Below are 16,601 nucleotides of genomic sequence, written 5' to 3'. Positions count from 1 at the left end.
GTGGATGTTGAGGAGAAAATGGAGTGTTCTCTCCCCCTCCCCCGTTAAGCCTCCCCATAAAAATCAGAGCGCCGGAAGTACTTGGAAAAGTGTCAAATTTTGGGGTTTGTTTTAGAATTTTAACTTAATACTATTTTTCACAAATTAAAGCTGCTCTATACAATGTAAGCAATTTTTTTTACAGTTAGGCGTTTTTATTCATATTTTATCGTCTGTTTTATTTTCTCCTTGTTAATTTAAATAAAGAGTGGAATATAAACGTATTTTTGGGGGGGAACAAAATCACTATTCAAGCTTTCCAGTGATATTGGCGGCTTCGAACCTCAGACATCAAAGGTAATTGCAGCAAACGGGTAGATTCTATATTTTGTAACCTTCGAAAAGCTTGGAATAATTTGTTGCCAAATGGGACTCCAACTCCAACTCCACCATACACATATTAAAAGATACCAAAGACTACCTTTTTAATTAATTTACAACATTAGAGATTCTCGGCAAATTCGCTAGTAAACATAAAGCGCCACTGACGTCCGTTGGATATTTTTGTAGCTATATTCTTGTAAAATGCGATCTCTTTATATTGCACTCATCAAATTGACAATTTATTCCACACGTCACGTTTAGTGCACTTATTGAGGGCTAACTTCTTCCCGGCGCCGCGTCCGCTCTTGTCTTGAAACGATCAGACGTTCAGTCTCCATTCTGTTTTAATAGATGTTTGTGATTTGAAAATGGCTATCCAGGACGTTTGGAACCGCTTAAGGGAGTTTGATGCCTACCCTAAAACTCTAGAAGATTTTAGAGTAAAAACATTCGGAGGAGCTGCAGGTAAACGCCCTTTTTTCCCTTTCGTGAAATTAATATAACATAAATTGTAATGTATGGGACTGTATTTTACATTTCTCCACAGACATTATTATATCCGATCCGGGCCGAGGGCGATTGCAAGAGGGTAATATTCCGGATTCTGCCCAAAGTAGATTAAAAGCCTGGAAAGAGAATATTGACGCATTGTTAGGGTACTTGGGTACGGTTTAGGGTATGGATGAGGGTTAGGGCAGCCATGAAGGTGAGGAATAGGCCTAGGCCTAGGCCCTAGCCCTAGATCTAGATCTAGAGTAAAGTACCCGGTAATCGGTCAGCTCCGGTTTTCGGCCAATTGGTTGGATACATGGTAAAATCACTTTAAAATACATCGCATAATAGCATAACACATATCCCACACATACCATACCATGCCAGTGTCACTGAAGAACCACATTTGCAATGAAAAATATATCCTAAAATATCACATTTTAGCGATGTAATCGGCGGTCCCGCTACCCAAATCTGAAAAATCGAGTTTCTTACGCGTGTATGTAAGAAATATGGGTACCATAAAATGAGCTTTATTTCAAGTATTTTTCAGATATAGAGCCCGATTTTGTGCTGGTCGCAAGCTCAAAAGTATCTCATCGCATGTATTAAATCAATGCAGCCGCACACCGCGACGCACACACGATATGTCCGTCTAATTCAGATTCCAACTTCCGATCACCGCTGTGCCTGTATTCGGTCAGGCGAGCACCCGGGAGCTCCGGCGTGGGATACCTGCTCCGCCCGCGTGTGCTATACATCAGCGCAGAAACGCACGGCGCGCGCGAGCGCTTCCGATTGACTTTGTACATGCGGCCGTAAACTGAAACGCTCGGCCGATAACCGGCTCCAAAACAGTGAAAATTGAAATGAATATTGTCATGGCAATTCGTGATTTTTTTTGGGGATTCTTTTTTTGTTTAAATAATAATAATATTTGCTTCATGATTTGAACAAGAAATGATAATAAATAGGAAGTAAAGAGTCCAATAAATAGGATTTTGTCTTAAGTGGCCGAAAACCGGGTACTTTACTCTAGTTCGTAACTAGATCTATTCTCTTTCCAGGCTTTTAAAAAACTTTGTTTGGGCAGAATCTGGATAATTACCTGCGAGGGATCCCTTAACTCAGGCTCAAGTCAAGAACAGGGACTTTTCGATTTACATTTTCTCTAGTGGACTGCAACGTATGCGGTCCTTTTTTAAGCAGTGCGCATGCGCATTGACGAGCTCATCGTTCGTAGCAGAAATTCAGTCACCCTTGTTTTGCCGTCGTTCGCAATCTGTGACGGTATAGGGATTGATATCGTTATAACCGATACCGATACCGATATGATCTGGATGGGGATCGAGAGACGAGAAAATGGACGGTTGTCTGTAAGATTCTGATTGTTGTTTCTAAGGCCGTTGTCGCCTTATTAAAGGTGTTTTAACCCAATTCCTGTCTGATATCTAATCATTCCTGTCTGTACCTAGTGAATCCCCTTATAACGGTACTGCTGTTCGTAAGCAATATTTTGTAGATACGGAACAGCACATTGAAGTCGCAAAATAGACCCAATTAACATAATTCTGCAAGTGGAGAGTTGTGAAAGCGTGAACTAGATATATCTAAAATTATTTAATCACATTCTCTTGTCTGTAATTTTCCTTAAATCAAAATTGTTGCAGATTAAGCCATAAAATGAACACATTTTATTTACGGTATGTATCGCCAATTTGTTGCAGCATAAATTATAGAGTACAGTCCCATGCACTGAATTTGGTGTGGGATCATGGCAAGCGCGAACATACGCATGCTGCACTGGGCGAGCGTTGTCGTGTGGAATCAAAAAGGTAACAAACAACAGTCGGCGCTCCTCGTCAAGACGTCAACCCTGCTTAAAAAATAAACGTATAAGTAGCATTCCACTAGTGAACATGCTAATTGTAAAGTCCCTAGTGTTACACCTGTTATGTTTAGGACTGCACTAAAAAAATGGACGCTAGTTCATAATCATTTCCAGACTTTGATCCGTAACTCCGGCATGGAGATACCCTGATAAGTAAAACATACAAAAAATCAGTTACCTCATCAAATCTATACAAATTTTGAAAAAAAGAATTAAATTTTGTATGCAACGCTTGGATTATAATGTAGGCATGCATTATAATCCAAGATGGCGGCCCTCATGTTTTGCCTCTTCTCTTAGACCAATATTATTAATTTCAAAGTCATGAAAAGGCACTAAATATCAACAAACATGGTCTACAACAACTCCTAATGACAAAATAATCCCAGCTATGAATTTTTTTAAAGCATTTGATAACCAAAAACTTGAAAATTTATGGCATGAAAAAAAAAAAAAAAAAAAATTCTGATTTTTTTTCTTGATCATCTTTATTGATCGGCGATCGGAAATTATTATCCGATCACCCATGATCGCCTCAAGATCTGTACCCGATCCGATGATCGGTTACAGGCCTACGGTATATGCAACAAGCCTTTTTTCACTCTTTGTGTCTTCATATATCAACTTTGGCTGCAACATTACACTGAATCTTATTAAGAATTGAAAATAACACGGAAATATCTATTTTGACTTCGATAGCTTGGTCATTTAGATCCTAAATTAATGATTAATCCGAGAAAGTCTTGTCGTCAACTAGTGTTGTAACATCACAGATATTTCTAATTCCGTTTAACTGCTAGTCAAAACCGGACGGTTTTCGGTTAAACGATTTAAAAAAAAGGGATGTATTGTGCATGTATTTCAAGGCTGGGAACTTAGTTTTACGAGTCAACTTCTCAATCTAAAGTCTTGCAATTGATTGTTATCGTGTAGATTGTTGTTCTGCAATTCAACATTCAACAGTCAGGGCTGACTTATGATGACTATAATGTAGGCAAAACTTGATTTATTAGCTTCATAAACAAAGTGAAACCCAGTCATTATTCCAAAGCATGCCTGACAGTAAAGTCTCTGTTTTTTCATTGATTTTGTTTCTAATTATGTACATTTTGGATTTTCCAATAAAGAATTAAAAATTAAAAATAAAAAAAACGGGAAAACAAAACCGTCAGATTGAAAACGGATAGTGCCATAGATGGTCGGATACCAGACGGTTAAACGTTTGACCACAACACTATCAGCCATCTTGGTTTGAGTTGATGAATATTCATTTTTTCTTTTCGAATGTCCAGTAGCTACATTATGTACGAGTCATCCTGGCTTGATCCAGTGATATTCTTTGACCCAATATCAAATGAGTGCTCTGATTGGCCATTGGCTATGTTTCGGTAGGTTGACCCGGAAATACATCGGCCGGGGATATGTCATAGACTACCAGTTCCATTGCATAAAAGTACTGTTTCAATAAAAATTGAATAACTCGTAAAAAGTAAGTCCGTAAATTTCGCCTTTGGAAATAGGTGATAAAAACTTTGATAACTGTATGTAGAAGAAAAATATACCTGTACATATTTTGTTTTTATCTGATTTATTTATTATCAGAAAATGAGATCTAAATTAGGGAAAACGAGGGAGAAAGTTTTTGTCCCGAAAGTGGTACAAAATCCAGGGTTGGGCGGTAAATACCGGTGGCGGTAATTACCGGCGGTAAATACCGTCTGGTAAATAAGATGCGCGTCCGGTAAATATGTAAAAAACGGGAAATATGATTTTAATTCTCTATTTATTAATAATTTTACTTGTTTTTAGCCTCATAACTGAAAATATTGTTCTGAAATAATTAGCAGCACAATACTCATAGTAGGAACACACAAACAGATTTATAAAATCCTCACTGCATACAAAATTGTACACACCCAAACAAATGGCATTTTGTGCATATGCTAATTAATAGGTATTCATGAATATGGTAATTAGCAACTGGGAACCAAAACCTTCATACAAGTTACTTTTATTGTAAAGTTTAAGATATTTGAATAAAATCAGTGAAAATTTGAACAAAATCGGGCAAGGAATAAGGAAGTTAAAGCTTTTTGAAATGACTAGTCACTAGAGGGCGATATTCAATTTGATGACATCATTTCGTCCCTGTTTTCACGAAGTGACGGTAGTGAGGAAAATCGTCACGCAAAGTGAATGCAATTTTTTTTCACTACCGTCACTTCGTGAAAACAGCGACGATTTGTGGAAAACTCTCCATGCCTTTTGTACATCAAATTTCATGTTTTTCCTTCTTTCTTGTGATTGAGATAATAGAATGCAAACTGATATTCTACTTCACATGTTATGAAATCTGATCAAGAACACAAATAAATAGGAAAAAAATGAAAGACTTGTGAAATTTGATGTACAAAAGGCATGGAGAGTTGTCCACAAATGATGTCATCGCCCTCTAGTGACTAGTCATTTTAAAAAGCTTTAACTTCCTTATTCCTTGCCTGATTTCGTTCAATTTTTCACTGATTTTATTCAAATATCTTAAACTTTACAATAAAAGTAACTTAGTAATGAAGGTTTTGTTTCCCTTTAATGAAGAACATCATATCTAGATTAGGTGTATATTTGGTATCTTTTTCCTGTATTTTTTTCCAGCATTACATAATTACAGACATAGACAAACACACGAACAAACACACACACACACACACACAAATAGTACACACAAGAGCAACCATACTCACCACCATTATTATTATGTTCAAAATTGGACAATCCCTATGAACAAGTGAGTGGAAAATATATTTCCCGGTATTTCCCGGTAAAAAGTGATAAATACCTGTAAAAAGCGGTAAATACTGGTAAATACCGCTTATTTCCCGGCGTCCGGGAAATAAGCCTCCGAAGCGGGATATATGCTAACCCTGACAAAATCGGCTCAATCTTCCCCACCCATCCCCCCCTTGTGCGAACCGTAATAGTTACCGTCTGTGTATGGAGAATGTTGACAAATGTCATTTTTATTAAAGAATGACCCATACCAGACGGTCGTTTTTGTCTAATCAGCTATATGACGACAGTACGCAAGTGTGGGCAACTTCAAATGTCTAAGCCGGTCAGAATACTTCAAGTCACCAATGGAACTTTAGTCATCCTGTGTTGCACTCTCTCCAGCTTTTGCCGGTCTCTCTTGAGAGCAGGGTGCCACACACAGGAGAAATATTCTAAGGATGGCCTTACTAAAGACTTGTACTAGTTGTAGAGGTGTACAAGGCCTGATTCATCCAAAAATGAAAAGGTGCAACGAATCAGGCCGAGATTCCTCTTTGCAGTGAATGCAACTCTGTCTACATACGCTGAAAACTTCAAGCCGTTGTCAAGGGATACTCCCAGATCAGTATCTATAACCACAGACTTCAAATTTGATGTGTTAAGGTTATATTTGACATTAGGGTTAGACTTCCCAAGATGCATCACCTATGTCTTTGACTCATTTACGGGAAGTTGCCACTTGTCCGTCTAATTTGCAAGGAGATCTAGATCTTGTTGTAATGGCAAATGAAGCACTATCTTCAAGTGAGTTCAAAGGAGAGTTCAGCTTTGTCAGTGTCATCTGCAAAGATTTTGACTATAGAAGATACGGATGCAGAGAATGAATTTGGAATGTCGTTTATGAAGATCTTGAATAATACCAGACCGAGGACGCTTACTTGTGGAATACCACTTGTGACAGGGCAAGAAGAGGATTTAGAGCAATTCACTATCACTTGTTGAGATAGATCCATTTCCACACTTTTCCTCGGATTCCATAAGCCCGCAATTTCTTTGTCAGTCTGGCATGAGGTAAAAACTTTCCTGTAGTCAAGGTAAATGCATTCAATGTTGCTACCTGTTTCCACGTGCTTGGTACAATCATCCGCACTCCTAGTAGCTGGGTATAACATATAAATGACCTTTTCTGAATCCATGAGGATGTTGAGTGATTAGATCATTAGACTCCAAATGACCTACAATTTCATCCCTGATCACAGTCTCCATGATCTTGCCAATTACACTGGTGAGACTTATTGGCATATAAAGTCTCCTGAGTCAGATTTCTTGCCCTTCTTGAACAATGGTACCACATTGGCTGACTTCCAAGATCAAGACCTCAGGGACATATCCAGTTCACAAAGATTCGTTGAATATTTCAGCGAAACGGTCACTAACTTGACTTATGCCGTCCACGCAGGCCAGGGGCCTTGTGATGGCTTCTGTATGGTGATGGCATGCCGAGTGTTTCTGTCTGCAGCCAGTCTTGATGCATCTGTCAGTCTTGGTATGGATCTTGCTTTGCAGTCCTCGGATGCAGTCAAGCCATCTTTTGGGTGGACGGCCTCTGTGTCGATTTCCTGTGACATTTCCTTCAAATGCAATTTTGGGGTATCTTGTGGGTTTCATTCTTAGGACGTGGCCAAAATATTTGAGTCTTTTATTGGAGACTTTGTCCATAACATCTTGATCGAGGTTGAGGGATTCTTTGATGTGTGTGTTACGGATCTTATCTAGTCTTGTCACCCCATTATGTGACGAAGGCAAGCCATTTCAAACACTTGAAGCTTTCCATCATTCATCCAGTTTCGCTCATATAGTTACCCTAGGCGGATGAGACACTCCTCTCCTAGCCACCCTGGTCTGTCTGCCACCAACTGAACAAGTCATTTTTCTCACAACCCCTACCAGCTTGAAGGTAGACCAGGACGTTTACCTTGATCCTCACAAGTAGGTCCTTCCCTCACACTGCATGTGTAGTGCTACCGGGAAGGGTCTCCCCCTTGCGTTCCATAATAAAATGGGAGGGTCAAGATTTATAGGGGCCTTCAAGATTTATAGGGTCACTAACATGAAGCTTTAATTTTTTTAGAATTTGAATGTGTATTCAATCGGGGCCAGCAGATTTACTTTGGTCCATCTTCTCAATCAAGAGATCAACCTTCTCTCTTCTTATAATCCTCAAAGCACGCTGAGTAATCTCTCCCTTGAAGCTCAGGAATGTTGTTGAGGTTTTCTTTCATAAAAACTGAGCAGAAGTAGTTGTTGAGTATTAAACTCAGCTTTCTCAGTATCAGATTCTGCTTTGGAACCATCAGGCTTACTTAAATTCTCTATTCTCAGCTAGCTTTTAATGTAGTTGCAGATGCTCTTTGGGTTCTTCTTTACTTCCTTCAAAATCTGGAGTTCAAATCTTCCCTTAGCAGATCTGATGGCACAGGTTGCTTGATTTCTGACAGCTTTGTAGTCCTTCCTTGTTTGGTTGACAGTGACAGGATGTTAGGTGTCTTTCGTCTACTTCTCAGATGCTTATTCCAAGCTGAATGTTTTCTCCTTACCAACTTCTAACAAATGGTTATACAAATGGTAAGAACTCTTTTTACATAAGATTATGAATTAAGAAACCTGTCCCTGGGCTGGCAGTCGTTTCATGAAACCAAGTCCATGACCATGACTAGTGCTGTAGTCAAACGTTTAACCGTCCGGTATCCGACCGCCCATGGCGGATTCCGTTTTCAATTGGACGGTTTCGTTTTCCCGTTTTTTTTTTTTTTAATTTTTTTTTTAAAAGTTTCGATTTATGCCCCTCCACCTGGCACTATGCCTGGCAATGTCTCCCAGCTCAGTATGCGATGTGATGACTTACCACTTGGAAACTAGAACAACACTCCAATTTGTCTGTCATCTTGGTTTGAAAGTAATCTTTGTAATAGATCTCAATATATATTCATCCAAGTTTAACACATGGTGTACCACAAGGTTCTATCCTATACATGTAGGTCCTCTACTGTTTTTAATTTACTTTAATGATCTTATACGTTATTCTAAAACACATTGTTACTATTATTTGTGACTGGTTCGCAAGCACAAATCGGCGCCTTCAGTTAAATCACCTTCCTGCTTTTTCACACGGCCAAAAAAAAAAAAAAAAAAAAAAAGATTTTTTATTTTATTTTTTTTTTTTTTTAAATAAATCGTTTAACCGAAAACCGTCCGGTTTTGACAGGCGGTTAAACAGAATTGGAGATATCCGTGATGTTACAGCACTAACCATGACAGTCATATCTTTGTCCCAAACCTATGGAGAGGTCAGGAAGCAGACGACCTGTTTCACAAAACCATGATAAGCGACAAATTCATGAATTCGATACTAGTATCAGCTAGAATAGTTAGTCTTTGTCACGATCCATCAGAAGTCATCATGAATGATGGAGATTATGAGGCTTAATTTAATTCAAAATGTTTGAAAAAATAAAAATCTAAGAGAATGGTAGCAAAAACAATATAATCATCCAATTTGCATGAAAACATGTGTTACTAATGTAATGACATCTAACAATTTATAAAAATTGATGAAACTCAACAAGTGAATTGAAATTTGCAAGTCAGAGGATACTGTATAAAGTAAAACTCACATCCAGGCGAAAAAAGATTCTAATTTTGTTTTCTAGTTAAGAAAATAATAAAAACAAGATATTTTATGCCTCACTTTATTTATAATAATTATGTGATATGATTTGTATCAAGGTCATGCTTGAAAATGGAGAATATCTAGTGAAATTATACCTGACACACATATAGCGCTTTTCAGGACCGAAGGCCCTCTTAACAAATATATATATTATTAACCCCAGTCATCGAAATAAGGCTTACCCGCACACAATGTATGCACACTCCCTGGGGAGCATTCCAGCCAGGCGTCATTTTTTTTTACAAGCGCACAGTTGCTAATCTAAGCACATTAGCTTTTGCATCCTACCAGGTACCCATTTAACACCTGGGTGGAGAGTGGCAAATGTAGATCAATGTCTTGCCAAAGGACATTAGTGCCGCGGTGGGACTTGAAACGCGGACTTTGTGATCCACAGTCCAGTGACATATCCACTCGTCCACGACACCTCTACCTCAATGGCGACTTTTCTTTGGTAGAATAATGTATGCTTCAATTTCGGATACAAACTGGCAAGCCACATTTCGCATGCAAATACACAAGTAAACAAGATTAAAAAGTGAGACGTCATATCAATACAACAGTGAGAAATATCAGAGAGACCATCCAGAGCACGCATTCACAGAGCTCTGCTTTGCTGCTTTAGCTGCTTTCCCACTCAATCAAAGAAATGGATTGATTTGTGTGTTTAGATGTCTTTAGTGTAATTTTAAATAGTGTAATTTGTATACAGTAAGCTTGCGGGTGCACCATGTGAGAGAGAGGGAGGATTGAGGAGTCCTAAAAAGGACTCTCGGTAATCTTTCTTGAGGGTTTGTAGTCATGAAAAGGACTGTTGGTGAAGTCTTGAAAAAGACTGTTGGTTATCTTTCTTTCTTAGCTTATAGTTCTAAGGAGAACTATAGCGCTTGGAGAGGATGCGTGGCGGGAGTGGCTCGACGTTTCGAACAGGTTGATTATCCGTCGTCAGGAGTGTAATTTGTGCACAAATCATGGTGGTGTACGAATCCAGGGCACTTTATTCTACCTTAGAGTTGAGAATTAGAAAGAGAGAAATTGAGATTGGTAGACCTTGATCTAATTATGATTTTTCTTTTGATTTTGTTCATTTCACTTTTAGTAACGATTATAAGCAGTATCATCATGATCACACTGTTCATCTCAGAGCTCAACTTTTACCTGACGAAGGAGGTAAGCAATGTACACGTACTTAGTACAATACTAATAATTTCAGTGGCTGTAATTACAATGATGTAAATGTTAAACAGCAATCCAATCTACAAGTTTTTATTTTAGTGAAAACATGAAAATCTTGGTGGTGAAAGATTGAACAAATTTTGACAAATAACTTGAGAAAGTTAGAAATATTTGAAAATTGTGACCACTAAACATTGATATCGATCTTCATTTTTGGAGTAATCATGATTGGGACATAACTGGCAGCACTCTCTCATAAGTTGTGCACAAAAATATCTTGAAACTTCTGTTCTCTCCTATGCACCTTTTAGCTCTTCCTCTGGGCTGAGATCTTGCTATTATATAGGTCCTTCAAAATATAAGAAGTAACAAACTTCAAACGCTGGTGTAATTTTCTTGCAAGAAATCAGCCTAGGAAGAAGTGACAAACACACTGACTCTGAGAGACCTTCATATGAAGAGCCCATTGGACCCCTCTTTAAAGAACTGGATATGTGCTTGACCCAAATTAAAATGGAAGTAGAAGTTGTAGTCATGTATCAAATACATGACTACAACTTCTACTTCCATTTACAGCAAGAATATTTTGGTGGCTGTATATATATATATATATGTTAGTTACATTTCTATATTGATATTGTTGAATGTTGCTAATGCATTTATTGAGAAATCTTTCCAATTTCTTTGCTCTTTATGCAGGTCATTCCAGAGCTCTATGTAGATGCAACGAGAGGAGAGAAACTCAAGATCAACATGGAGATAGTATTTCCTAAAATGCCTTGTGCTTGTGAGTTTGAAATTCAAAATACATTTATTCTTATCTCAAAATTCTTATTTTTATTGAATAAAGTTTACATTAATTATTACATGCATTTTATGAAGAAGAAAAGTAATAAGAGAAATGTAACTTGTAGTTCTGTGAAGTGTGAACAGAATGAAAACTGAGTAAAAGCAATTTAAGACAGACATTGCAGTTCCTTTGATCTTATAAATTGTTATAAATTTAGAATATTTTCATATTGAAATATATTTAGTGTCATCATACATACCGTAATCAGATGAATATACTTGTATCTTTCAACTATAATTACATAAAATGTTACGGCTACATAATTTAGACAATGTGTTATGGATATATTCCTGTTTTCTATTTTAATGCTTGGCCATACATAGGAACTGCAGTTATTGGAATCAAGCTTATTGATATTCATCTAAATATTAGTGAAACAAAATGGAACTTGTCCATACTTCTATTAATGACTTTCTCTTTCTATGTTCATTTCTAGATCTTAGTATTGATGCAATGGATATATCAGGTGAACAGCAACTAGATGTAGATCATAACATCTACAAGCGAAGGATTGACAAGACAGGAACTCCCATCAGTGAACCAGAGAAAGAGGAACTGGGAAAGAAAGAAGATCAAGAAAAGAAAGAAGTAAGAAAAAAAAAAAAAAAAAAAAAATGAAAAGAAATTGAAGTTCTAGTAGTTACGATTAAGAAATTTGATAGTATGTTGTAAAAATAGTAATAACATGCAGATTATCCATATTTCACACTTTCAGGCATCCAGTGACACAGATTTTGATGATTCTGTCTTGTCAAAGACTTTTGCTATGAGCAGTATAGCAGTCCATAAAATAAACTTATTTTTGTGTTTTGTTACTTTGAATAGTTCATATTACACAGCATAGATGACACAGATGAAAGAAGAAAAAAAAAACATTTGTCATACCTGGGCTCTGTAACCTAAAAGAGTGACAATTTATTGTATCATCCCCAAAGAAAGAGAAGATTGTTAAAAGAACGGATGTACACTAGATTTGTACAAACAAGTGTACTTCTATTTTTGTTACAGAACCTTGTTGCAGTTAGGAATGATTTTTTAAAGAAAATTAGCAACAAAATATAAATGAAGATCTTCAATTTGGCAACATATTAGTCATGCTATCACTTGTTACAATAGTATTTTTAAAATTGATTCATACAATATTTTTCTGAAAGAGTGTAAATGATATACAGAGAGAAGAATATAATTGATTGAAGCCAATTTAAATAGGAGATGGTTCAAGAAGCTCTGTAAAAAAAAAATCTTGAAAGGTGGCTCCAGGTATTAATTCATGGCCATAATTATATGCGTGCAACTCCTTTGCTGCCTAGAGGGATATTCAAGTTACAATTTTGTTTTTCTGTTGTATTGTCCAAATATGTGCTGGGCTCAAATGTGTAATTAATGGAAATCAGGGCTCAAATTAATTCTTTGTCCATGGGAGCTCTTCAACAACAAAAAAGAGCCCCCATGAGCCTTCTCACGGGGGCTCTTTTAGTACTGACAGGGGCTCTTTTTTTAATACAAATTTCCATTGAATTGGTACCCATGATACTCCTAAATTCTTTGCTATTTCATCTTTATCATTAATAGTCAGCATTATTTCCCTCTTACAACTTTACAAGTTATAACATGCAGCTAATGGTCAGATCTCCTCCCTCTGTACAAAGTTTCTGGTCCAAGCCCGTATACATTCGCCTCCTTGCCAACAGGTTTTCTTTTACTAATTTTAGCTTTCGGTTAATTTACTAGTCGAGGTTCATTATTTGCTGGTCTTTTGGAGTCACCAGATTTCTTTACAATATGGCAGCCTCTAGACACTGACAAATACGAGCGAGAAGTCCTGCATGCTATTAAAATATAACTTCCATAGTTCCATTTCATTGGTTTGAGGTTTGAAAGTTGAAACTCAATATTATGTGAAATTTATAACAGAAAAGATCATCTTTATTTTATAATTCCACGGGGGCGATTTTTAATTTTGCAATCGCCCCCGTGACCACTCTGACGGAGGTGATTGTGTAGCTCACGGGGGTGAATCGCCCACCGCCCCGTGTATTTTGAGCCTTGATGGAAATAGACATTATGGTCATACATACTACTGGTATTGGCCATTACAATAGCAAGGGCGGCAGTTCTGTACTACCTCCCCCACACCTGTCCTGCTTTTGACCTCCCTTTCCCCTTTCTGACCAGTGCAGTTAGAATTCCTGTCTGGTTTGGGATGTAATCGTGTATGAGAGTGGATTATGCACTACGGTATGTTGTATTACCGGTACCCATTATTGCTAAGGTGTAAACAAATGACGTCTTGATAGAAACTGTGCCCTTCACTTTTTTTAATCTTGGCAGGTTACTACAAAGTGTTTGGGTGCCTGGTTAAGGGAGTGGGCACCCTCTTTATACTCTATCTTTATTTATATTGTTGGACCTTGCTATTGACTTCAATAGTAGGTCCTGCTGGAGAATGTTGAAAGAAAACAAATAGATTAACTCTCTAATATTTACATGGAGGAATTCAGTTTGTATAGGTATAAGTATAAATATATTTAGTAGTGGTTAATGTTTTTTGTTGGATAGTGATTTCCTTTTTTAAACAATTAAAAAAAAAAATTGTGACACAATTGTTTGATAAAATTGACAACTGTTAAATAGTGACAATTAAATATGAATCTACTAGTGCTATCTATGTGATTCATAAAGACAATAAATTACCATTTTATCAGCGAAAGTCATACAAGTTCATCATGTGGACTGTAAATGAATATTCATTAGCTAATTTGCATATGAAGCAAGTTTGCTTTCTGAACAGCAGGGTCTTTTCCATTGTTCATCAGAGAATGAAGTACAGATATATAATATAATTCATGTAGTAGGTTGCTTTACACGATACCAATTTTCTTCCAAACTTACAAACTTTGCTTAAGGCTTTCCTGACATAGCACATACTAGTGCATACAAATTATGTCGAAGCTTCCATATATTAAATTGCCAACAAATATTTGACTGCATGCTTCAGGTCATATTGCAAAATACATGTTCCTGAATGTTTGCAATTCCCGGAATACGATATCTAGTAATTTGACAGAATAAGGTTGGGGGGGGGGGGGGGGGGGGGTGGGGGTGGGGGTTGGTTTTGAAAGATGAAGATGTCCTTTGCAAAATAGGTTTTAACACTTAAATGCTGTAAACTTTTGTTTAGTTTGCCGGTGTAAGTAATTAAAGGAAACAAGTTGCCATTTCTAAATGTAACGATAAAAATAAAAATATCCATAAAAATAATGAATATTTATGAGCTTATTTTCATATGAAGTAGAATTTACTAATATTGCCAGTTTTGAACCCTTCCCATAAGTTGTAAGACCTGTAACTATCATTGTTTGTGTATGTGTAGGTTATCATAGATATAATAAAGAAATTCAGATTGTTGACTAACAAATGAAAGACTTGCATGAGGTTTGCACGAGATTCACACGACATAGCAGTAGCTAATAAAGTAAAGTGCCTATAAGAAGAAAAATAAATATTTCATCCATTGAATCAAACTGAAAAGTTGGTGTACATATATTGGCTTCTCCATGTCATCGCACATTCCAGAACGTTTTCTCTTAAACAGACTACATGTATGTCCCTTTTGTAGCCAACACCAAATTTTGTTGAACTTTGCAGGAATTATGAATATGTCATGTATGTCCTATCTGTGGAATTTAAACATTAGCAGTGTCCAAGTATTCATATTATGCAAGGAAACCCATTAACCTTCTAGACTTCACTGTCATACACTATTTTCTTTGGTAATATCATTCCTAAAATGAGCTGTAACAAGTACATGAGCATCTGTCTACATCAATAACCCACTACCGGTACTTTTAATGGCCAAAATTAAACTGATTGAATCTTTGTGCAGCACAAACCGAACAACCATTTGGTGAAAGGGTCTGAAAATCAGACTATTACTTCACTTAAGTCGATATGACAACTAATGGTCATTATTTTCCCACTAAAAGCCATTTTCAAGCCCTTTTTTTTGAGGGAAGTTCTAAATTAGTATTGTCTTTCAAATGCCATTGGAATTTAACCTTTTCATTTTTGGGCCTGCAAATGGGACATAGTACCTCTCAGTTATCCTGTCCAAGTTTTGCTATCCTTCCCAAGTTTTTATTGTGGGAGATCATCAATCTTGTGCCATGAACATTTGCATTGATTGCCTTACTTTCTTACAGGTTGTTATCTAAAAAAAAATGTAACTTAGAATGCACTAAAATCATTTCTGTTTTGCAATTTGATATTCATCAATTTGTATTTGTAATTTTGTACATTATTGATTTAATGTAGGAAGAGGATTCTGAACAAGAGGACGAAAAGAAGAAAATGGAAGTACTAGATCCAAACCGGTGTGAGAGTTGCTACGGTGCAGAAACCCCTGGGTTAAAGTGAGTACCGGTGTATTATTCCTGGGGACATCCTAGTAGACTGACATCCTATGAGACCAAAATTTCAAGAAATGTCCACGACACCAACAGTCCTAGAATTCAACTTTAAAGTCAAAATGAATGGTGTGCGTGGGGTCTGGCTCACAAGCTTTGTTTCTTTAGATTATTACTCATTTAACATCATTACTGAAACCACTTGGCTGTTATCATATATTCACAGACTTACAAGTTTGATTCCCTCGTATTTATTTGCTCATTACTCAGCTATTTCAGATTCAAGCAAATCCGTTTGTCAGGTTTTGTTGTCTCAAACATTCATTGAAAGTTTTGTTTAATTCTGTGAGAATTTATCTTCTGCCATTCCCAGAACTCAATGTGATATTTCAACAGAACACCAAAGTTAGTTTTTAATGCAAGGGGTCATTTAAATTAATTTTCATAAAGGAGAGGGGGTACTCTTCAATTGAAAAGGCTCATTTGCCTTTGGACTCCTGTAGTATCCAACCTTGCTGAATTAAAATACTCCATGATTATGTGTGCTTCTGTTTCAGATGTTGTAATGACTGTGAAGGAGTGCAGGAGGCGTACCGTAGGAAGGGCTGGGCTTTCAGTGATCCCACCAGTATAGAGCAGTGTAAGAGAGAAGGCTTCTCAGAGAAGATGCAATCACAGAAGGAGGAAGGATGTGAACTATACGGGTATCTAGAGGTCAACAAGGTAACTCCAGATATTTGTTTCACTTTCTTTGTTTCTTAAAACCTTTGTTAAAGATATTCTTCTGTGTAAATTGTTCACAATGTAAGGATTTGAAATGGAATTTTTCTTTCAAGATCCATTCACATGTGTATGCACAACATGTATTTTAAAAAAAAATAATAATAATAATAATAATTTAAATAATACTTGATGAGGTAATCC

The 16,601-nt window shown here is 36.9% G+C and overlaps 1 protein-coding gene across 1 annotated transcript in view; it reads left to right on the top strand.

Moving 5' to 3' along the window:
- The first annotated feature begins 629 nt into the window (after window positions 1–629).
- Window positions 630–16,601, top strand: part of LOC587222 (endoplasmic reticulum-Golgi intermediate compartment protein 3) — a 28,782-nt gene continuing 12,810 nt past the window's right edge. Inside the window, exons 1-6 of the mRNA XM_030973710.1 lie at window positions 630–828; window positions 10,345–10,415; window positions 11,121–11,208; window positions 11,708–11,859; window positions 15,586–15,683; window positions 16,235–16,400. Coding sequence (XP_030829570.1) covers window positions 732–828; window positions 10,345–10,415; window positions 11,121–11,208; window positions 11,708–11,859; window positions 15,586–15,683; window positions 16,235–16,400 — 672 coding nt within the window. The 5' untranslated portion in view covers window positions 630–731. The remainder of the gene's footprint in view (window positions 829–10,344; window positions 10,416–11,120; window positions 11,209–11,707; window positions 11,860–15,585; window positions 15,684–16,234; window positions 16,401–16,601) is intronic.

This window comes from Strongylocentrotus purpuratus, unplaced genomic scaffold (genome assembly GCF_000002235.5).
Source record: "Strongylocentrotus purpuratus isolate Spur 01 unplaced genomic scaffold, Spur_5.0 spur5_scaffold_7, whole genome shotgun sequence".
Classification (NCBI taxonomy): domain Eukaryota; kingdom Metazoa; phylum Echinodermata; class Echinoidea; order Camarodonta; family Strongylocentrotidae; genus Strongylocentrotus; species Strongylocentrotus purpuratus.
This window is presented reverse-complemented; position numbering and strand designations above follow the sequence as displayed.